The sequence below is a fragment of the Cuculus canorus genome, chromosome Z (genome assembly GCF_017976375.1).
Source record: "Cuculus canorus isolate bCucCan1 chromosome Z, bCucCan1.pri, whole genome shotgun sequence".
NCBI lineage: Eukaryota > Metazoa > Chordata > Aves > Cuculiformes > Cuculidae > Cuculus > Cuculus canorus.
The window spans coordinates 30,751,488-30,776,305 of record NC_071441.1 but is presented as its reverse complement, the minus strand read 5'-3'; the positions used below and the strand labels follow the sequence as shown (position 1 = coordinate 30,776,305).

The 24,818-nt window shown below is 42.2% G+C and overlaps 1 protein-coding gene across 1 annotated transcript; it reads right to left on the bottom strand.

Moving 5' to 3' along the window:
• Positions 1-470: 470 nt before the first annotated feature.
• RGMB (repulsive guidance molecule BMP co-receptor b) lies at positions 471-24,047 on the bottom strand. The gene is made up of 3 exons (XM_009559900.2): positions 18,923-24,047; positions 15,733-16,244; positions 471-2,920 (listed from the first exon to the last, which is right to left on the bottom strand). The coding sequence occupies exons 1-3, from the start codon at positions 19,029-19,031 to the stop codon at positions 2,255-2,257; spliced, it is 1,287 nt and encodes a 428-aa protein (XP_009558195.1). The 5' UTR covers positions 19,032-24,047; the 3' UTR covers positions 471-2,254.
• Between the last annotated feature and the right edge of the window lie 771 nt (positions 24,048-24,818).

Below are 24,818 nucleotides of genomic sequence, written 5' to 3'. Positions count from 1 at the left end.
TGTTTTGCAGCTGCTGGTCATAAATTTCACTACACAGCTTAGTTAGCAAAGGAGAAACAAGCTTCTCTAAAGAAGTACTCAGCACATTCCAGTACAAGAAGTGATGGCTAGGACACAAACTCAGGCTTTGTTTATAGACTGCCTGCCCAGTATGTGGTCCATATACCCAATTTCCTCAGCAACCCACCTAAGATCACTAGCACTGCATTACAGGTGTTCCTCAGCAGTGTAGGCAACTTCATCCTAAGCATTTAAGCAGTGCACAGCCACTCTTTCACACAATCATATACTTACTGGTATATTCATGACCCACATTAAAAGGTTTTGCAAAGACTGGGGATTTCCAAGCAGGGGGAAAAAAATATATGTAGCCTTCTAAAAAGCAGTCATTTGTAGGACCTGTGAAAAAAAGTGTTCCCTCTAAGCTTAATTTCTCCTTACAGACTGTTCACTAGCTTTAAAACATCCATGTTTGGCACTAACTAAAGCTCTCTTGGCAATAGTAGACTTCAAGAATGAACATGTGTAAATAACATTTTCTTAAGAAATCCCACAGGATTTCTGTTCCCGCAGGAACAAGAAAAAGGAAAACTCTCTAGAGAAATTACTACATTTCTGAAATACTATTTAACTCAGAGGGTCACAATGTAATGCTAGTATAAAAATACACATATACATGGCATACATATGTATAGAAATACAGGATCCAGAGGCAGAATAAACTAGTATATAGTGCCTGCCCAATAAGTATGTGCACCACTGCAAAGCAATGCTAGGTTCATTCATAAGCTTTAAGCCATGAGAATGTTAAATGCAGAGCACTGATGAGAAAGTTCAGCCACTCAAAATATGGAGAAGGCTGTCACTACCAGATGAAACTGCAGAAGCCACATTATCAGAGATATCATATATCACAAGTCTAACTAATCTGAAACAGCACTATCAGACGACACAGACAGAACAAGCTGCCAATAGTCTAATCTAAATTTTTTACCTTCAGTCTTAACTCAGTTCTGACTACTTTCACCTTCAAGTATTCCCAGAATAACACCTGTATGCAGTCATCCATCCACACAGGGAATTTATTAGCCTCTTTGAGAAGACTACTGCTGTTCTTGCCAGTCAACAATGTCCCTAGCCTAGCCAGAAGTCTTCATAAAACAAGGGAGTTTTCATTCCATCAACAAGCTCCATCTCCCCCCAACATTGGCTCAAGATCTCTTAATAAAGGCAAGTGCTATTTGAGTCTTATTCCAATAGCACTTCTAACGTACCAGTCCACTCTCAAGTGAACTATTTTAGAAGTTAAATAAGCACTAGTTAAAAGTAGCCTTCAGGTCATCAAATCATTCTTCTCTTAGCTCCTTAGTAAAAGCAGTCAGAGTCTGTGGCTTTCTCTCCCCTCTTCCTTCTGAATGGTATAGACAGAATTAGCAACTAAGCAAGGAACAGAATTCAGGCTTGTGATTTATCCAGTCCATCTCACAGAATAATTTAAGCCTTCAGCTTAGAGACAGCTGCAATCATTATCCTTCCATGCTTACATAACTTGATGACTAATATCTTTTAAAGTGATTTTTCCACTGGTTCTATAAAGCTGTGTAAGTCTTGCTCCAATGCATTCCCCTTTCTTCTTTTGAAACTCATGCCAAGAAACTATGAAATGTCAGAATTACAAAGAACGTTCTGTAATTCATGTTATTCATCCTGGTCATCTGCACTAATGCGAAGCACTTCATTCTCTCCCTCCAAAGAAGTGATGGCCACATGTTTAAGGGGCAGAATACAATTTCATTCTTAATGATTTTAATCAGTGAAACAAAGTCACTACAAGACAAGACACATGTATTCTCTAGAGTAAGATAAATGATAGGAAAAACCCCCACAAATTAATTCAGTTAAAAGTATTTGTTAAACCAATTAGTATCTAGAGGGAGCACTGAGTATTGTACACTTTCATATGCATAATACAAAGATAGTCAGATACACACATAAATATTTAATATATAAAAAATAAAGTGCCTTCTACCAGGACCCAATGCAAGAACATTATAAAATATTTCACCAACTGAAAAAAAAAATACAAAGACTACTGCATCAAACATACATGAAAACAGTTAACACAATATCTACAATCTGATGGACATCCAAAGACAAAACATCATTTCATATACATGGTATACACATATATATTCATCTTTACTCAATATATTATTACAATATATATTTCAATAATTTGTTATAAACAAAAAACCTACAAAAATGCCACAATGATCAAGCACACAAATCCAAGACTGACACAGAATTTGCTACCCTTGCCCACAACATGACCTCCACTGCTCGGAAAGATATGCCACTGCTCTTTTCTGGGGTGCAGTGCCTCCACATCCTGCAAGGCAGTGTGAGCAGCAGCTGTGAAGTTGGTGTCACCAGTGGTGAGTAGATCAAATACACATGAATGAAAATAAATGTCCTTTACCACTATCTTCTCACGGCATTTGGTGCTGGCAGTTTCCAGTGTATACACTGACTGAGGATAAGCAGCACCACTCTGAGGGAGCAACTGTCCCATCACAGGCAATGGTAACTGGCCACTATCATCAATACGTTCACTTGAAGGGCAACCATTCACACACAGCTGCAGATCTTGGCTCTCCTCATAGGCCAGGACCAACTCCTGAGGCATGCGAATGGCCACTGTTAAATAGTGCCCAAGCTGGCGTATATACACAGTGGTCCCGATGTACTTGGCATGCATTTCGACGTATTTGCCACTGACTTTCTCCACAATTCGCAAGCTCTTCATGTTCCCATCATCTCCACTTGTACCATCAACAAAAGCTGCAGGCAAGTCATCAGCCACTGCTTGATACACTTTCTGATCTGTACACTCTTGATATGATTTAAAGATAACAGTTATCTGGGGAGGCGGAGGGGAAGGAAAAAAAAAACAATCACACCAAAATTAGTGGCGGGGGAAAATCATCATTTCTATTCCTTTTCCATTTTGCAGCTGAGCATATCTGGGACTGCCCATCAGTTCAGAGCCTGATCGTTGTCTCAAACTCATGTCTAAAGGAAAACAGTCTTTACACACGTATAAAGCAAGATTTTACCAGATGGCATACCAGATGGCAATCCTTAAATTTGTTCTTGGGCTGGCCTGGACGCAAGACTACTAGCATGTGACAACGGCCATAAGGTCAAGAAAGGCAAAGGCTTTATATTCAATTAAGCATCGCAACTCCCTCCTGCCAGACAATTTTCTTAATGCTTTGGAACACATCCTGCAGTCACAGAGAAGTGTAAGTGCCAAGTAATTCCCACAATGCTAGGCACTATGGCAATGCTAGAACCAGACTGTTTGAAATCACAGGATGGTACAAGAAAACTCAGCTTCCCCCACTCACAATACTCTCATAATTCCTTTTACAGTGACTGCATGGCCCTTGTCAGGGTACTGTAGGCTTGTTGGATGTGTTGCCAGGAAGTGTGAGACTACTTGAAAACCACCAATGTATTTAGTGCTTTTATCAGCTATCATCACTATAGGCAGTGAGATAAGGTGCAATACCAGGAAGAAAAACTAGTCAAGTAACTGCTCAGGGCTCCTGGACTCATCAGTCCTAGGAACTGGGAAATCTGACACTTCTGGTCCCCAGTTGCCTGAAAAGATGTCCATGGAGAAACAAAGCAAGACTGAAAGATACTCAAAGACATGCCTTTAAAGAGTGACTTCCAACACAGAAACCGGAAACATAAAACAACTATTCATTCTCTTAAGTCTACAACTGGCCTTTTAAATCTTTACACTTATTTAAATAAGCCGCAACAAAAAGAGCAGGCACTCCTGTCTTACTTGAAGAGAACGATCAGACTATTTGGCAGACCAAGTTTGGAGTATCTAGTGGCTTTTCTTAAAATAAAAAAAGTATAATGAAGAATCACATATAAATACTAGAAATAGATACGTTACTTCCTTTACAGTTTCAGTGTCTTCTTGAAATAGCCAAAGGTAATTTTGCACTAGCAACATTATTTGCACCTTTGATTGGTCACATCAAAATTGCTTACAGTCTATGATTTAAGCAGTCTACAAAATCTGGAGTACTTCAACACACATTAGAAGGCATTTCCAATTTAAAAATGCTTAGGGAAGTAAACTCCACAACCCAGAGAAAAGAAACTTCAGATCTGTCAAGTGGTTAGTATTTCTATGCACAGATTGCATATAATCCAGAGCCTCATGCAGTATATCAGGTCTCATATTTTATATAACACAGTTTCAACGAAACAGACTTCTATCTCAGCTGGCTCAGACAAAGAAGCATTACCACTTCCTTGAGCACATTTGTGTTGCTCTGCAAGGAAAAAAATTTTTACATTTCAACAGAAGCACTAAGTCTGCACAGCATCTGAACAAGTCTGGAGTCAGAAAGAGTTCACGGTTTTAATGAGAAACAGAAATGGCTACTTGATAAAATGAGGTAAGCAAGGCAACTGCCAAAATTTATCAGGAAGCAGCCACCAAGACTTCTCTCCAAGGTTCTCTCCTCTGCAAGAATGAAATCACAGAATTTCAGATACAGAAACAGAGAACAGAAGCTTTCGCCTTAAGGCAAGATCAGCAATAACACTGCATGCTGAATGAGGGCAGAATGACTACTAAGTGAATGAATGCCTCCAGCAGATGCAACACTCCCATGCAATTTAGTGTGTTTGCAGACTTACTGAGGGTGCACTTCATGCCCTCATCAGGAGCACTGATAATGGCGTTAAACAAAACTGGCCCCAACACTGAGCCCTGGGGAACACCATGTGTGACCAGATGCAACTTCATTCTCCGCAACTCTTAGTGCCTGGCTATCCAGCCAGTTTTTTCACCCAGCAAACACTATGCCCATCCAAGCCACAAGCAGTGTGTTTCTCCAGGATAACACTGTGTGAAACTGTGTCAAAGGGTTTACTGAAGTCCTGGTAAACAACACCAATAGCTCTTTCTTCATCAACTAAGAAAGCAGGTCCTCTTGCTCAAAACCAGATCAGGTTAGTCAAACAGGACCTACCTTTCTTAAATCCATGATGACTGGACCTGATGATTTGTTTGTCCTGCACATGCCATGTGAGGGCACTCAAGGTGGTCTGTTCCAACCTTCCCCATTAACAACGTCAAGCTGATAGGCCTGTAGTGCCTCAGATCCTCCTTCCAGCACTTCTTGTAGTTGGGCATAAGATTTGCTAACCTCCAGTCAACTGGGACCTCCCAGTTAGCCAGGATTGCTGATAAATTATGAACGTGGCCTGGTGGACACTTCCACCAGCTCTCTCAGTATCCTTAGGTGAATCCCATCCTGCCCCATAGACTTGTGTGTGTATGTAAAAGGTGTAGCAAGTTACTAACATTTTTCCCTTGGACTGACGGCATCATTTTGTTCCCCACCCTCATCTTCCAGCTTAGGGGGCTAGGTACCCAAAGAACAACTGGTCTTACTACCAAAGACTGAGGCAAAGAAGGCTTTAAGTACCCCAGCCTTTTCCTCATCCTTGGTGGCAATGTCTCCCCACACATCCAATAAGCAATGGAGATTCTCCTTAGCCCTCCTTTTGCTGCTAGTGTATTTATAGAAACATTCTGCACTGTTTTTTACTACACTAGCTAGACTAAGTTCTGTATCGACTTTGGGCCTTCCAATATTCTGCCTGCATAATCTCACAACAACTTTGTAGTACTCCTGAGTTGCCAGCCCCCTCCTCCAAAGGCCATAAACTCTCCTGTTTTTCCTGAGTTTCAGCAAAAGCCCTCTATTCAGCCAGGACGGTCTTTTTCCCCAGTGGCTCACCTTTCAGCACATTGTGATGGCCTGCACCTGCACCTTTAAGATTTTGTTCTTGAAGAACATCCAGCCTTCCTGAACTCATTGGCCCTTCAGAACTGTCTCTCAAGGGACTCTGTCAGCCAGGCCCCTATAAAAGATAAAGCCTGTCCTCTGAAAGTCCAAGGTAGCACTCCTGACAAAAGTAACCCTTAATTCTTCAAGAACCAAAAACATTATTGTTTCATGATCACTATGGCCAAGATGGCCTCCAACCACCACATCAACCACACATCATTCTCTGTTAGCAAACAACAGGTCCAAGTGTGGTACTTTCTCTTGTTGGCTTACTCACAAGTTGTGTCAGAAGTCATCTCTCACATACTCCAGAAACCTCCCAAACTCCTTCCTCACATCTATACTGTATACTCAACAGACATCTGGGAAGTTTGTCCTCCATGAAAACAAGGGCTAGCAATTGTGAGACTTCTCCCAGTTGCTTACACAATATTTCATCTGTCTCTTCATCCTGGTTGGATGGTCTATAACAGATTCCCAGTAAGATATCTGGCTTGTTCGCCTTTCCCACGATTTTCACCCACAAACACTCAATCTTTTCTGCACCCCCATAAGGCTCCAGACAGTCAAAAAGCTCTTTAACATACAGGGCTACCCCACCACCTCTCTTCCCTTGCCTGTCCCTTCTGAACAACTTGAAGTCATCCACTGCAGCACTCCAGTTGTGTGTGCCACCCTACCATGTTTCTATGATAGCAATTATATCGCAGTTTTCCAGCTGCATAATGGCTTCCAACTTGTTCTCTTTGTTGTCCACGCTGTGTGCACTGGAGTTGATGTGCTTTAGTTGGACTATTGATCCTGTTACCTTTTTTGAAGAAGAAGCCCTAATTCCCATGTGACTGTTCTCAGGTGCTTCCATGGTTTCTAACACATAACAATATTTGTGTTTTTGCTGCCATATGGATCTCCATTCCCTACCCACACTAAGATGGCTAAAGTGCTGTGTGCATTAGCGTAAGACACGTTCCAAATGTGCTCCAGTGTACTCAATTCACCATAGAGCAGACTGAAGGACCTCACTAACACACTGTTCCTCACACACTGGCATGCTGCCCCACATCTTATTAATACTGAGCCTGGTGTTATCCTTTCCTCCTTCAAATCTAGTTTAGAACTCTTCCAATGAGCCCTGATAACTCTTGTGCAAAGATCCTTTCCCCACTTTGAGAAAGGTGTTCCCCATCTGTCGCTACAGGCCTAGTGGTGTGTACACTGAGCCACAATCAAAAAAACTAGAATTCTGTCAGCAACATCAGTCATGGAGCCAGATATTGATCCACTGGGTCTTCCTGTTTCTTCCAATATCATTCCCTGCAACTGGAAGGATAGAGGAAAAAAACTTCTTGTGCTCCTTATCCCTCAACAAGTCATCCCAAGACCCTGATGTCTCTCTTGGATCACCCTTGGACACCATACTGCAACTTCATTGCTGACTACATGATAAAGAAATAAGGGATAATAATATGACAGACATATCAGAGTGGGAATTTTTCTTTTTTTCACCTTTAATCCAGCCTGTCCCTCCCACAACAATAAGACACAAATCCAACTTCTGTCTCTAGAAATGCAATTTCAGGCATTCAAGCCTTCTACATCTACTACATGCAACATTCCTGAGGAAAGAGTTAAGACAAAACCTGCCTAAACATTAGACTTCACCCAGATGTTAAAAAAACACAGAGAGGAGGTACCACAGGTGATACTACTTATTGAAAAGGCAGTGACTCTGGGACAATCTGCAGGTTTTGGTTGTTCTTCATTCTGGCTGGGGTTTTGGAAGAGGTGGTTTGTTTGCTTGTTTGTTTAGCATAGAAGGACAGAAGGTTCATGTCCTTCCACAGACAAATTTTGATCTTGCCTAATTTTACTGTCATAGTCTCGAAGTCCAATTTCCTCCCCAGTCATCTCTGGGTTGTAGTTTCAGACAAGGGCTTGTATCACCATGCAAACATGCAGAACCTACCTCAACAGTGCTGAAGACCAAGTTACTACTAAAATTCACAAACCTATTCCATCCTCCACAATTACTAGTCCAAGCACAGATGGTCACAATACATGTCTTTGTAAAGCTCACAGTCAGTTGTAATGAAAGCTAGTTAGAGACACAGTGAATACTGATCACAAGTATATTATGCAAGTATTTAACCACTGAATACCTAACCAGTAGAATATGCACACTGAAAGATTGTCTCCACAATGTTTCTTATGACATTACATGTTGCTACTGAGCATTTCTTTTCTAACAGAGAGCAGCAAGGAAGCAGATGAGATCCTGCAGTGAATCTAGTGACATGTCTGTAAGTCTGCACAAAGCACAGTAGGTCAAGCAGACTGCTGAGATAGCACTCTGATGCAGCTGAAGAAACACCTTGCTATTCGAACTTTTCAGCTTTATCTCCATTATAGGTCGGAATGGCCTACCTCATGCTAGCATCATGAGAAAACAGTAAGATGCACCATTTCAGTCTATGGGAAAAGAAAGGGAGGGATGCTTAAAGAATATCACAGCCCTGGCGATGTACTAATAATTTCATCAAGCACTGAAGAACAGGTAGATGTTTCAGCTGGATGTTTTAGGATACTAGACCAGTGGTCTATCAAATATCCCTAGGAAGCCTACAAAGCACTTAACAAGTGATGTGTGAAAGGCAGCTATTCATGGGTAGATAACTGTGCACCATACACGACACTTCTAAAGGGGTCTTGCAATGCCATCCAAAAGCTTTCAGAGTTCATACATACATACACGGATATTTAAACTTCAATGCATTAAATAATCTTCCAGTCTCCAACTCAAAATGTCACAGCCTTCCTTTCCAGAGGCCTGCAATAGGTGAGAAGCATGCGAGTTTGCCTCAGAAAACAAGCATTACTCATCACCTATTGAAAAACCATAAATGGCCAATGCCAAAACATATAAGTAGAGATTCAAAACATAGAAGTAGAGATTCAATAAAGGAAAATCATAATAATTGTAATCTTTTGTAACCTTTTTTTTGTAACCAATGATTACAAGTAATCATTGTAACCTTTTGATTCCACAGCCTCATTTCAAGTTATATCACAGGCTAATTCCTTCTTCTCTGCATAGCAGGTCTTTTGGGATGAAACAAAATTGAAAGGTGTGTTACAAGTGCTCATGACTGCTCACTCCATCAGACAGCACCAAACATCATCCAAAGCAGGACTTGTTCATGTTTCACTCCATACCCTTGTGGTGCCGTATTTGCTGAAGTTGATATAGCTCAAGTACACCAGCAAGAAGTGTATATACGCAAAACATACTTTGTTTCTTCAATGCATATTCAGGTTATGGAGGACAGGAGAGGATTTAGAGACTGCTTCAGCAATACTGCTGCAGCCAACTCCTTGAAGCTAGAACTTCTGGGAGTGTGACAAAACTAAATACAGTAATATCTCTTCAGCCTGCTGGACTTCAGGATGCATCTGTGGTACACAAGAACCACAAGATACTTTACCACAATAAGTTCCTATTTCATGTCAGAGAAGAAAATGGGAAGGAAAGGCATGTGGATTCCATGCACAACAGAGAAATAAAGAGGAAGTCAACCTGAAAACAAAACAATGATGTGCGAAAGCAGACAAGGGGGGCTGGGAGCATTCATTAGAGCTTGGCATTGTTCACCTTGAAGACCTTGGAAGTTGATAATGAAGGAGCCAGCTAGCAGCAGTTTACTGATAAGAGGGCACTGGAATGCAGAAAGCTGGCTGCATTTGTTTCAGGAGTTTGAAAACAGCCAGAGGAGACTGAGTCTGCGCAAAGTTCAAACAGAAATATATTCACCCCAAGGAAGACCTCCTACTTCATCCCTAAGACCCCGGCCAATGACCATCAGGAGGCACTACGCAGGCGCAAGATTGGAGAGAACTTTCCAGATCTAATTATAATACGAAGCGGGGAAAGGTTATGAATATGTAGTAGGCGCTTATACCTATGCATGTCTTTACACTATACGTAGCTGCTTGTTAAGCTATACGGTGTGCAAGCTAGGAGGAGAACCCCCTTGCACCCCAGTGCTGGAAATAAACATACCTGAGATATCTGTAACAGTTGTCCAGCAGCCCCACAAGCATCAAAGACTAGAAAACAATTCAATGTCTGACAAACTGCCATACAAAAGCCCTTATAAGTAAAGCCAAGCTGTCCTCAACATCATGAAACAACATTGTTTATCTTTACATGAGTGTAAGTCAGGGAATTTGAAGATTACACCAAACTAGCCAGGAGTGTTCATCTGCTCAAGGGCAGAAAGGTTCTACATAGGATCTGGACAGGCTGGATTGACAGGCTGAAGCCAACTGTATGAGGTTCAAAACGACTGAGTCTTGGGTCCTGCACTTCAGCCACAATTCCACACAACACTATAGGATTGGGGAAGAGGGGCTGGAAAGCTGCCAGTTGGAATAGGACCTCAGGGTGCTGGTTGACAGCTGGCTGAACATGAGCCAGCAGTGTGCCCAGGTGGCTGCAAAGGCCAATAGTATTGTAGCTTGCATCAGAAATGGTATGGCCAGCAGAACTTAGGAAAGTGATCATCCCCCTGCACTACTGAGGCTGCACTTTGAATACTGTGTTCAGTTTTGGGCCTTTCGCTACAAGAAAGACATGGAGGTGCTGGAGCGTGTCCAAAGAAGAGCAATGAGTCTGGTGAAGGGTCTGGAACACAAGTCTTATTAAGGAGTGTCTGAGTGATTTGGGGCTGTTTAGTCTGGAGAAAAGGAGGTGGAGGGGAGACCTTAATGCTTTCTACAGCTACCCAAAAGGAGTAGGGATGTGGGTGTTGGTCTCTTCTCCCAAGTAACAAGTGACAGGACAAGAGGAAATGGCTTCAAGTTGCACAAGGGGAGATTAGATAGGACATTAGTAAAAACTTCACCAAAATTATCAAGCACTGGAGCCCTGGAGGTATTTAAAAAGACATGAAGATGTGGTGCTAATTAGAGGTGGTTTCGTGGTGGAGCTGGCAATGTCAAGTTAACAGCTGGATTCAATGATCTAAAAGGTCTTTTCCAACCTAAATGCTTCTATGATTTATGATGTCCTCCAACAAAATGGAGCATGTCCATAAAGATGGAAAAACTAATCACAGGCGATGAGTTACCTGACGCTCCTATTCAGAAGAACAACTGGATGGTAAGGAGAAGGCACATGTTTTAACTTACTTAAGGGACATTAAGTACATTGTGTTCAGCCTGCAGTGCTCTCCTGCAAAAACAGAAACCATGTTGCAGAAAAGATATTTAATTGTTTTGACTGTAGGAAAAAGAACACTTACACCCTATGTCCCTCAACCCCGTTAATACTACTAAGTCAAAGCTTTGGATGCAGTAAATCACTATTTTAAAAGCTCTGTGGATTTTATCTTTTTTGTCCTTCCATTCACTTTCTTATCCTCAAGCTGTCCACTATGAAACTCCTGGATAGGAAAAACTCCATTTCCAACTACTGCAAACAAGAAGGAAAGTTTTCAATAGGCAAGCCCAAGCATCTCTGCCTCATTTGCTATTCAGAGACCACAACACTAGTGAAATCCAGAACATCTGTCACAGAAATGAATGCCAATAAAGACTGTTTAGCCTTCCAAATATAGCACACAATAATTTTTTTTAAAAATTCATTTAATGTACAACAATAATACTACTATATAATAATAATAATAACAACAACAATAATACAATGCCCTTCCTACCTTCTCCCTCTACAGCATCTCGTAATAGCCATTGATCCTCAGGAAAACCCAAAAAGAGCTTCCAAGACATGAGAGCTCTTTAAGTATAGCTGGAAAAAAAGTCAGACATAAAGATGTCAATGACCTACTCAAAACTCACAGAGGAACTCTGTTGGAAAGAAAAAGAAGGAGAGATTGAACTCAGTTTCCTAGCTGTTCACTGATGATCCTTCACTTTTCATGTGGAAGGCCCCAGGATTCAGTGCCAAGGGACATAAGCACATCAAACAAATCAAAAAACATATGTTTTTCAAGTTTCAGCTAGACCACAGAACATATAATGTCTTTGTTCACTGTGAAGAAACAGACGTAGTTACTACGGGCATCACAAACATGTAAAACACCCACTAATAAATTACCAAGAATATTTTGTGAATAAATACACAACTCCCACAAGAGGACGTCATCTTTCCAATTAAGGAATTAAAGGAAAATATTTCCTGCTTTTCATACTTCCCTGTCATAGCCACAGTATAAGTGGAAGTGAAACATACTTCTATTCTTCACATTGCTTCTAAAATCTACTTCTATCATTGGTTTGTCCTTTATGAACTTACTGGACAGCCCTCAGGCTGCTGGGGTTATACAATTCTCATAGGTTCTCAAGAGAGTAGACAACTTACTTCACAAATAATGTTCCCTTGATTGCTGATTCTCACAAAGCTTGGTACACCAGAAAGCTATGATAAACTTGAAGGTAGTAACCACCTACAAGGCCAAGTGTTCTGGTTTAAACTAAAGTAGAATCAGTTTTCTAACTTCAGCTAAGTAACATAATTTTCTAAAAGCTAACTGATGTTTTTCAGACAGAGTTTCTCTCTAGATGTGATAACACAGGGCACTGTGACGGAGAAAGGCCTTTGCTTATACTTATTACTATAGAAAACAAGGCCATCCTTGAGCTGGTGGAATGCCATGACTTAAAGAGGCAAAAAAGGGCTGCATCTGCAGGGAGGGGCAGACAGGACAGCTGACCCAAAACTGACCAGCAGAGTATTCCATCCCATATACACCATATTCAGTATAAAACTGAGGGATCATGAGTGTCAGTCTCTCTTCTTTGATAGCCGATGACCTCATCTATCTTTTTGCCCTGATCCATGAGTTCCTGAATCCAGTTCCGGAGGCCAGCTCCCTCCTGCCACTGAATCCAGCCTGGGACCTTTCCCCATGCCTGCTCTGCAGCATCTGTAGTGATGCAATCATGGAGTCAAGGGGCAATTTTATTATTATTGTCTTAATAATAATAAAAAAATGCTATGTTTCATTAAAGCTGTTTTAGTTTTAGTTTCCAACCAACAAGTCTTTTTCTCTTGTTTCCCTTACCCTAGCGCTGGTTGCATTTAGCTACCAATTCACACCAGGCTGGGGCTAAAGCATGACACCAAGTGATGGTATGCCCCTTGCAAAAGCACAGTGCATATGGGGTGAAGATTAATTATTCTGTTCCTAGAGTTCCTTAAATCACTTCTAAAAAAAGTGCTTTCAGGAGAAACTAAATTTTCTACTCTTTTTGCCTTTGCTTTCTTTAGGCCTGCTTTAGTGTGGATTAAGTCAGCTAGTTAGCATCTTAGTATTTGCTTTGGCTTCTTCACAATTTAAGTTCACTATAAATCTTTATTAATATTTCCCATTAAACTTCTATATCATATATTTCCAATGAAAAAGCAGCAAGAATAAAAATTGGTAACATTCTAGAACATTTCTTAGAAATAAGGTAGAAGACCTATTTGCATGCTCTCAAGCCGCAGGAAAAAAATCCTCTATGTACATAAAAGTCACTGAACTTCTCTTGGTAGCTCTTTAAAGCTGCTTAAGTTACCCTGTGGCCAAAATTAGGGAAGTATAACAAGCAGTAGGTAGTCCACCACAACCAAAACAGAATACTTGCAGAGAAAAATGTTAGAGGAGTGAAACTAGCAGTGGTAGTGTAGTTTAACAAGCCTTTTCTTTATTTTCTATTGCAGCCTGCTCCATAAAGAAATGAGTCAAGGGGAGGTACTAGAGATATTAAAACTTATCTTTCTAAGTTTACATGTACATTCAAATAACCTTAACTTCCTACAAACAGAGGTGCTGATAAGTTTGTTTACCTGCCAAAGAATGGTAAAAACTCAATGGCCCTACAACATACAACAGATAGTAGCATGAGAGACATTTCTAATATCCTAAACCACATATCTCATTTCATTTAATTGCTTCTGCACACTTAGCCATACTAGTGCAACAGCAAGGACATTAAACCACTACTAGAAAACAGAAAAATTATTACTACTTTTTCCAGAATGACAGATTATAGAAAAACATAAAAATACTGAGAATAAAGGCAGAAGGTACACCGTTTAAAACATGTACTTTCCCCCAGTATGTACAGACGGTTATGTCGTGATGTTCTCTTGATTAATTATTTGAGAAGACTATTCCAGCATAACATGCTACCATAGTCAATAATTTCCAGGAAGTGGCTTATGGGTAAGATCATTTACCTACTACCATCACACCCTACCCGCAATCTGTACACAAAATTCAAACTTTTCCACTGGCACTACCAGAAACAAGGAAATCCAGAACATTCTGGAAAACTTTAGCAAAACTGAGGATAAAAGCTTACTACAGATTATGAAATGCAGCTTTTTAAGTAAGTTGAACTTACTTAAGAGTCTTTAAAAAAAAAAAATCTACTGGACAGATTTCAAGGGCACTAAGTCTCTTGCAAAGCCTACTCAGCTTAGCCTCATTCCCTCATTTTACACTCCTTCACAACACATTCACGATGCAGACTGCTCCTGAAACAAGCACAAGTTAGAAAAGGTGATTCTGAATTTCACTAATGCAGCAGTCCAAATTCTGGCTTTTGACAAATACAAAAATTTGCCTCACTTATATAAGAACTGATATTAGTCAATACCTCAGAATCCAGCATGAATGCAATAGCAAGACTGATTTTGACTTATTATAGTAATATTACTGCTCAGCCATCTCCATGGAAGATGTGCAGGCCCTTATCTACTGTGACTAGCAGCCCCTGCTCCTGACCCCGGAAATAAAAAAACTACTTCCAAGCTCAACAAAACAGTGAAAATTCTCCAGTCTCGAAACTGTGTACATATAGCCTCATATACTTTGACAATACAAGAGGTACATGACCCCAGGTAAAAAAGGCCATTTCATCCCATAAAGGGAATAAGGTATGTGAGGGCATCAGCTTCAAATGTATGTTCAGGTAATTTCTCATACTGATCGAAAGATGGCCCAAAGTTCAGAGCATTTTTCACCCCTGGCTCTGGAGGCAAATCTAAGGGCATCTCAGCCAGACTCATGTTTATATCTCCTTGGTTTCTTCTTACAGAAACACTTGCTATCTGCCTGCAGCAGAAAGAGATACTACTTTTCTTAAGGTAAGAAAATGGCATAAGCTACAAATACTAGCACATATATTCCTCATCTAGCCACATGAAGTCACTGAAAGGAGATCAGTTTGAAGACCTGCCTGTGTGAATAGGGACATAGACTCAGCAGAATGTTCAGGTTGCTGCTTCTTCAGTTAAGTCAAGGTCCTAAGACCTTCAGACAACCATTTTGCATCAACATAATTTTTTTCCTACCTCCTCACAATTCTCTATAGCTCTCCTTCTTGTCTCTGGTCTGAATCCTTAGTAACTTATTTGTCATGCCACTCTGTCAATATTTTTTAGTTTCTATTGTTATGTCTATACAATTTAGAGAATTTATGAAAAGCAGAGACTTACACTCTTTGCTTGCTCCTTGCCTAGAATTCTACTTGCGCAGAGGCAGTCACACACGTTGTAAACCCACAGTGTTTTAAAGCACTACATGTAGTATCCTTAAAGGCTTCCATGGTGATACATACTGTTTTCTTGTGGTGGGCAAGGGCAGAAGAAAGAAAAGGACCTGTTTTAAGTCTTGTTTGATTCTCAGAAGAGTCTAAGTGTTTTACTTTCTTAGACTACTGTGTGGTAGATTCACAAGCTGCTACACTTCTTAACTGTTAAAGGCTAACCGACTTACTCTACTGTCTTGGCCTCTTACTTCTGTGTGCACTAACAGTGCTTAAGAACAATCCATACCTTATTTGTAGCAGTAGCGCTGGATCCTGGAAGCACAGGCACGTTGGTCACTTGCACTGATAAATAGTTATTGTCTATGAGGGGCCAAGCACCTTCTACTTTGCACGTCTGGAAGTGATCCTTAAAAGTCCTCAGATGAGGATCACCAAACAAGCCACAAAATACATAAGCAGTAGCAGGAGTCTTCCCTCCTGCCTGATGCTCTCTGGCTTCTATGTAGCCACTGTAATTGCAGGGATCATGGGTCACTTCAGGGCTAGTGGAGGATGTGGGTCCATCTTTGGAACAGTTTCTCTGGCTCATGAGATCACTGATCCCGAGCACTGCAGAATGGTAGACAAGGTTTCCACGGCATACTTTGGAATTGCGGTAGGTACAGGCAGAGTACGCTCGCAGGGCCTTGCAGAACTCCAAATCAAAGCCCTCAAGAGCCGAGTTTAGATGTGAAGTTAAGGATACAAAATCAGTGGTGCACTTCTGGATTTGACAAGGTGTTTGCAGCTGGCAGTCACCTAAGCACAAAACAGATGGCAAAAAGAAATCAAGCAATACCCCATTCCACACTCACGAGTACTGCAGAAAACAACCTGCAACAAATTTACAGTGTTCACCATTGGGGAAACAGTATGTCATAGAGAAGAAGGAGCTGGGAGGTGATATAACAGCAATAGAGACCATCTCAAAGGCTGAGATGATCCATGTATGACTTAATCCATTACTTAGTAGTCTCTATATGGAAGTTAAGAGCAGTAACTCCTGCAAAGAATGAGACCGGTATTTCTTTCTAGATATCAAGGTCATAATGCAATTCTGTGCTTAAGTTAACAACTTATGATTGACTAAGTCTCTGTTAAGTCTTTCAGTGCTTTCCACAAGTTCCTGAACTTTTAAACAGAATCCTGCCCCTCAGAAGGCTGTGGTAAAGGCAGCAAGTGACACACATTTAGACAAAACCTGACTGAATTAAGCAGAAATCAGTCTCTCTTTCAGAAAGCCAGGGAAGAGGAGGATAGAGAATTGGGCAGGCCACACATTTAATTTGTTTTATTTCCTGACACTAACATAGCTAAAGCTTCACTGCTTGCTTTTTGGGACTATTAAGTGAAAAACTCACAGCTGTCTGAAGTGCGAGCTGCCAGCTAAGGAATCAACAGACTGGAATAGCAGTACCTCTATAGTGTAATTCATTAATAAGACAAAGGGTAAAAAAACCATCTCCACACAAAAAAAAATGAAGTACTTATCAGACATACACAACAGGTTCAATTTACATGAGCATTTCAGTTAGACCTATCTGGCCACCTGATTTCCACAAATAAAAGATAATTACCAGCCCAGCAAGCAAACTGGAGTTTCACAGCCCTCTCCTCAACAGCTCTCACCATCATGATCCAAATTTTCATGGCAGTTAACAACTGTCTTCTGCAGGTAACTTTTACACAAGTACTAATGAGATGCAGAAACAAAACAAATAAGACTATGGACCACACTAAATGAAACAGAGCCATGGGGGTTAAAACTAGGACACCTGTCCAAGAAAATATCGTTTCCCTCCCATCCAAAGACTTGAAAACAGCCACAACAGAAAACTCACCTTCAAAAAGAATATGCGCAAGACTTCATGTAATAGCTATCTGAGCATCCATTTTTTGTTCATTTTGTGACCTATAAATTCAGCTGTGCATACATGAATCTGTATTTTCAAACTGCCATAAAGTAAATTTTGAACACCACAAAAATGCTCATGAAGATACATGAAGGTGTGGGGGGAAAAAAGAAAATACAATATACCTTAGAGATACTCCTTTTTTTTCTCCTCTCAAACTCCTCTTTACAACATTTCTCACTTGTTTTGTTTGTCTTCAAAGTAAAACAGGATTGGGTCTAGTCTGATTTTTACATCCTAATTAAAACGTTCCTAAACTTCTGAGACATGAGGAGTGGAAAATGAACTCAGTAGTAATGTAGCACTTTTAATTTTTAAGCATAGTTGTTTTCTGCAATTCACGCAGTGATGAGGGGATATTAGCAATTTCTTCGCTTGTCCCTTAGCTGACTCTCCAGTGAGTCAGTGCTCTGAACATTCACTTACTCTGAATATGGAAACCATTAATTTACAATTGCAACATGTTTTGGCAGTGATAGGTAGCTAACACAAACCCTCTGTCAAAATCCCAAGACAATACAGAGCACAGGAAGGAAGTTTCCAACCTGCAGCCAAGCATGATAATGAATTTTATGAATAAGCAGTAATTTTCTCCCTTGATATTTGTGCAAGTAGTATGTAGCTTTGCAAAAGAACAGAAAAAACAAATCAAATTTTGTTTTCAGACACATAAACAAAAAAGACCTATGCCAAACAAAATTACATAAGGTAACGCTGATTCAGAGTCTGACTTTCAAAGCATGAAGTCTGACTTTCAAAGCATGAAACCTTTTCTTATCTTTCTCGTCAGTTACAATTTGTGATATTTTAATCACATATAAATTAGTCTAGGCTAATTAGTCTTGGCTTAGGCCAGTCAGTCAAGTTATCAAATAGCCTAATAAATCTCCTCCACACTCCTTGCAACTTTAGGAAATTTGCTTGCTGTTTTCAGTGAATTCTTGGTGTAGATAGCAGTGGATGAACAGCAATTTGCCTAAGATCAGATGATGTCTCCCTACAATGTTTTTCACTAAAACTCTAAGTATATAAAAGCACTCAAGCTACAGAAAGGCATTTTATGCAACTACAACTGCCCAGATCACTTCCGAGGTGAAAATACAGACTGACTCAGCAGGCGTCTGCAGTTTGCGGGGTACCTTCCACCTTCTCCCCAGTTTCCAAGCCGCCAAGCAAACGCCGACTCTACTTGAAACAAGAAGAAACAGCAGTTCCCTGCGTCTTCCAGGCACAGCCCGGCGCCTCCCGGCTTCGCTCCCAACACTTCCAGCGCTTCATCAGCCCCGCCGCAGGCTCCCGCCCCGCGCAGGGCAGCAATACGGGGCACTCCGTGCAGTGCGAACTCCGCACGCTGCCCGTGCGGCGGCGAGGGCGCATCCAAACGGACATCGCTCTCGTTCCCGCACCAGTCCACGCCCACGCCAGCCGAGCCCGCAACGCCGTCCCGCAGCCCCGGTACCGCCGCGGCCAGGCACCCACCAGGCCTCACGCATTCCCCACTCAGGCCCCAGCCCGCCCCGGTACCTGAGCGTAGCAGCAGTCCCAAGGAAGCGAGGAGGCCGAGGGCGGCGAGCAAACTGCGGCAGCGCAGCGGCTTAGACCCGGCAACGCAGGAAGACGCAGGTCTCCCCATGCCCGTCCATGCAGCTCCCCAGGACGGCGGCGGGACGACACCGCGGCATGGGGCGGCGGGCGACCGACCTCCTCCTCGCTGCTTCCTTCTCCTTCTTCCTTCAGTGACGCGGCGACAAGCGGAGGCCGCCCGGCCACAGCGGGGCAGACGCACGGTGCCAGCGCATGGCGGCAGGAGGAGACGAGCACAAAGGGAAGGAGCCGGTGAGCAGGAGGAGGAGGAGGAAGCGAAGACGGGCGGTGACAGCGCGCAGCGCCGAACGTCCAGACCCGTGGCACAATCGCCCCCCGCGGCCCCGCCCGGCGCGAAGCCTCCTATTGGCTGTTCGGCCTGCCGGCAAGCCCTACGACACACCGACGGCGCAGCCCCTGCGCCCCGGGACGGGACTGATAGGAGCGGAAGGGGTGTCCCCAGCTGGCCGCCGTTTCACGCCATGCCTGCTACCCGTGGAGCACTGCGCGAAAATACTTCCCTGCTCAGTGTCGTCGGACGAGTCCCGGGCTGCCTGTAGCCGGCCCTGTCGTTCAGGGTCAGCACCCACCTTCTTGTACCCGCGCCTCTGGCCGGACTTCGGCTCCGAAACACGGTCTGAACCCTGTCCCACTGCGGCAGCCCCAAGCAGCCTCCTGCCTCTGTTGTAGCTCAGCGTGCATCCTCCCCACGCTGTCCAGCTCTCAGCCGCCCTAGCGGCCAATAGCTCCGCGATTCGTGAGTGGTGGGAGCCCGCTTGAAAGGCTGTACATACAACGCACCTCTCATTGTGTGTGTGGGAGCGATCCCTGGACAGTTGCAATTTTGGAGTGAGGCTCTGCTGTGACTGTTAGAAAGTGGTGTGACCATTCCGCGGCAAAGCAACTGCTAAACCCCGGTGTTGGTGGGAGCTCTGCAAAGGCTGCCAAGAGAAGCTATTAACAGCCAACAGCTTTCTGTCCTGGCACATTCCATGTGGGAACAATCCCTAGTCGTTTGCAATTTTTTGGAGCAGCACTCTGCTATGAATGCTAGAGTGCCAGGTGACCATTCCACAGCAAAGGAAGCTTTGATGCACAGTTTTGGGTGGGGGCTGTGAAACGGTTGCTAAGGGAGTGCTAGAACCAGCAACAGCTTTCAGTCACAGCTCCTTCCAGTTCGGAAGTTTGGAATTTTGGAGCGGGGCTCTACTGATAGAGGACAAGGCAACTGCTCTGCAGCAAAGGAAGCACCAAGCCCCTGTATTGGATGGCTCTAAAAGGGCTGCCGTGCTGGCTGAATCAATTGACCTGCTAGAGATTTCCCCAAAGGAAATGTACTGGTGCTTGTTTTCTTCTCCTCGAAGCGCTTTCACTGCAAACAGCAAGACCAGAATAAAAGAATGCTTTGATCTAAAGTCGAGACATATTCAACTCTATTACACTCAAAAGAGTTCGGCTGCAAAATTTGAAAGGTGCAGGGCTTGCTCGAGCGCAGAGAAGCAGCGAGGAGTGGAAGCTGCTGCTTCAGAAGTGCTTCTCCTTATCACCTTTTGAGTGCCCCAACCATACTGATGATAAGCGCTGCTACACTGGAAAAAAGTAAGGATGGCTCAAGCATGCTAAACAGAGCCCAGCTGAAATTTGGAAAGTTCCAAGGCTTGATCTCACAGGGCAGGTTCCAAGAGGGAAATCTGCTGGTTAGACTCTAGTCCTACTACGACCAACAATCGTCTGATCAAAGAGTGTTTGGCTGCAGTGCGCTCTCTCAGAGGTCAACAGTCTGCCGTGCCATCTGAATTGACATGTGAGGGATTTCCCTAAAGGAAATGTGCTAGGACAGAGTGCTGTTGCTTGTTCTTTCCTTTTCTTCGGAGCGCTTTCATTGCAGACAGCAAGACCAGAATAAGAGAATGCTTTGATCTAAAGTTGAGTCCTATGCAACTCAGCTACACTCAGAAGAGACTGGCTGCACAATTTGAAAGGTGCAGGACCTGATAGCCATTCGAGTGTCCCAACCAAGCTGATGATAAGTGCTTCCAATGCTTAGGAAAAGTTAAGGATGGCTTGAGCACACTAAACAGAGCTGTCTGCAAACTTGGAATTCTCCCAGGCTTGCTCCCACAGGGAAGGTGCCAGGAGGGAAATCTGCTGCTAGTTAGACTCTAGTCCTGCTATTGCTTTCACTATGACCTATTCACTATTGAGTGATTAGACCGTGCTTGGCTGCAGTGCGCTCTCTCTCTCAGAGAGCAACAGTCTGCCGAGCCATCTGAATCAACGCACCAGGGATTGCTCAAAAGAAAACTTACTAGAACAGAGCACTGCTGCTTGTTCTTTCCGTCTCCTCAGAGTGCTTTCACTGCAAACAGCAAAACCGGAATAAGAGAATGCTTTGATCTAAAGTTGAGTCCTATGCAACTCAACTACACTCAGAAGAGATTGGCTGCACAATTTGAAAGGTGCAGGACCTGCTCCCACAGAGAAGCTAGGAATGGAAGCTGCTGCTCTTGAAGTGCTTCTCATTATTGCCGTTTGAGGTCCCTGACCAAACCATTGATAAACGCTTGCTACACTGTGAATAAGTAAGGATAGCTCAAGCATGCTAAATATATCCCAGCTGAAATGTGGAAAGTTCTAAGGCTTGCTCCCAAAGGGCAGGTTCCATGAGGGAAATCTGCTGCTAATTAGACTCTAGTCCTGCTGCCGCTTTCACTATGACCAGCAATTGGCTGATGAGAGAGCACTTGGCCGCAGTGCACTCTCCCTCAGTGGACGACAGTCTGCCGTGCCGGCTGATTCAATTGACATGCAAGGGATTTTCAGTGCAAACAGCAAGACAGGAATAAAACAATGCTTTGATCTAAAGTTGAGTCATATTCAACTCGACTATATTCAGAAGAGATTAGCTGCAAAATTTGAAACGTGCAGGGCCTGCTCCTGTGGAGAAGCAGCTAGCAGTGGAAGCTGCTGCTTCTGAAGTGCTTCTCTTAATCGCATTTGAGTGCTCTGACCCAACCGCAGCTAAGCGCTTGCTACACTGAGAAAAAGTAATGATGGTTCAAGCACACTAAACAGAGCCCGGCTGAAAACATAGAAACCTCCAAGGCTTGCTCTCACAAAGGAAGGTGTCAGGAGGGAAATCTGCTAGTTAGACTCTAGTCCGCTGAAGTCTTCCACTATGACCAAGAGTCAGAGGATCAGAGAGCGCTTGGCTGGCTGCAGTGTGTTCTCTCTCAGAGAAAAACAGTCTACCGAGCTGCTGAATCAATTGAATGCACCTGGAATTTCCCCATTGGAAACGTGCTAGGACAGAAAGCTGCTGCTTGTTCTTCCTTCTCCTTGGAGTGCTTTCACATCAAGAGCGGAATAAAAGAATGCTTTGCTCTAAAGTCAATTCATATGCAACTCGACTACACTCAGAAGAACTGGGCTGCAAAATTTGTTATGGGCAGGACCTGCTCCCACGGAAAAGCAGCTAGGAGTGGAAGCTGCTGCTTATGAAGTTCTGCTGCTGATCGCCATTTGAGTTCCCGACCAAACGGTGGATAAGCTCCTACTACAGTGAGAAAAAGTAAGGATGGCTTCAGCATGATTAACAGAGCCTGTCTGAAAACATGGAAAATTCCTAGACTTGCTCCCATAGGGAAGGATCCAAGAGGGAAAACTGCTGCTAGTTGTACTCTAGTCCTACTACCGCTTTCACTACGACCAACAATCGGCTGATCGGAGAGTGCTTGGCTGCAGTGCACTCTCACAGAGGACAACAGTCTGCTGAGCCATCTGAATGAATTGACGCACCAGAGAGTGCTCAAAAGAAAACTTACTAGAACAGAGTGCTGCTGCTTGTTCTTTCCTTCTCCTCAGAGTGATTTTTAGTGTAAACTGCAGGACCAGAATAAGGGAATATTCCTGTCAAGAAGTCATATGTGACTGAACTATGTATATAGTGTTTTGACTTCAGCAGAATCTATTTAACTTTGCTGGACCTTATTGGAGTTCTATCAGTGTGATTATACATAGAGGACTTGTTTGGAATTCAATGTGTTTCTTTTAATTGAATGAACATTGTCGAACTTCAGTGGATTTTTTTCTCATTTCAGTGGACTTCTTTGCATTTGATGCACTTGTTTTTACTTCAATGGAGTTATTTTGATTTTTTCTGAAAACTTGTTTTTGCCTCAATGGACTTCATTTGAGTTAAATGAAATTGTTTAAATTTTAGTACATGTCTTGACTTGAGGGGACTTTTTTAAACTTCAATAGACTTATTTTGAAATAATTCCATTTTTTTGAGGGTTCAGTGGAAATATTTTGACTTCAATAAACTTGCTTTGATTTGGAGGACTTATTTTTATTCCAATGGGTTATTTCTGATGTCATTAAACTACTTTTGATCTGAATGGAGTTATTTTGACTTCAGTGGATTTCAGTGGAGATGGCTCTTCTTTTGAGTTCAGTGGAGTACAATGGACCAATTTCCAATTAAGAGGACTTGTTGTGTCTTTAATGGTTTCTTTTAACTTCAGTAAATCTGTTTTCCCTAAATCGGAGTTATTTCAACATCAAAGAGCATGTTTTTGATTTTATTATATTTGTTTTGACTTCAGTGGACTTGTTTTGAATTCGATCAAACATTTTTAACTTCAATTTCTTTTTCTTTTTTAGTGGACTTGATTAGATTTGACTTGTTTTGACTTCAGAGAACTCATTTTCAGTTCAAAGGAGTTGCTTTGACTTCGATGGTCTTGGTTTTTGTTCAGTGGAGCTGTTCGATTCAGTGAATTTGTTTGACTTTTAATGAAATTATTTTGATTTCTGAAAACTTGTTTTAAGCTCCATGTGGTTGTTTCAACTTCAGTAAACTTGAGTTCAATGGAATTGTTCTGACTTCAGTAAATGTGATTTGAGATTGCTGAACTTAACCTTGACTTTAGTGGATTGTTATGATGTCATTAGGTTTGACTTCAATGGATTTGTTTTGACTTCAGTAAACTTCTTTTTTTTGCTAAACTGAATTTATTTTTACTACAAGGGTTGTGTTTTTACTTTGGTAAACTAGTTTTTGCTTAATTATTTTTACTCTAAAGGATGTGTTTAGACTTCATTAGATTTATTGTGACTTCAGTGCACTTATTTTGGCTTCAAATGAAATGATTATACCTAGAAGACTTGTTTGGAATTCAATGTACGTCTTCATATTTAATGAACATTTTTGAACTTCAGTGGATTTTTTTTTCTTATTTCAGTGGACTTCATTGGATTTGATGGATCATTTTTACTTCAATGTGGTTGGTTTGACTTCAGTGAACTTATTTTGATTTCAGAAAACATTATTTGGACTGCTGTGGCAGGGAAGCTGCTTGGTGTGGAAGTTCCATCTCCTGATAGTACTTCTACTCCCCCAACAAAATTGGGGATAAGCACTTGCTAACTCTGTGCAGTGGTCATAGATCTCTGGAGCACTGCTAGAGAGATAGCAGGAATAACAGGCAGTAGATTTCCCCACTTGCACCTTCTCTGTAGGACCAATCTTTGGACATTTCCAATTTTGCAGCTGGGCTCTGTTTAGTGTGCATGACCATTCTTTAGTGTAGCAAGTGCTTATCCCCTGTTTACCTGAGCAATCCATGCCAGAGCAATTCCTGAAGTTAAAAAGAGTTCCTGATTTAAAAAAGTGTCCTTTGGAGTCAAAGTCACTCCAGATTATAAAAAAGAAGTTTACTGAAGTCAAGACATGTTCGTCAGAGTCATAACAAATCCAGTGATATGAAAATAGATTCACAGAAGCAAAAAAAAGTCCATTTGAGAAGCTGATTGTGAAGTGCTTCTCCTGATT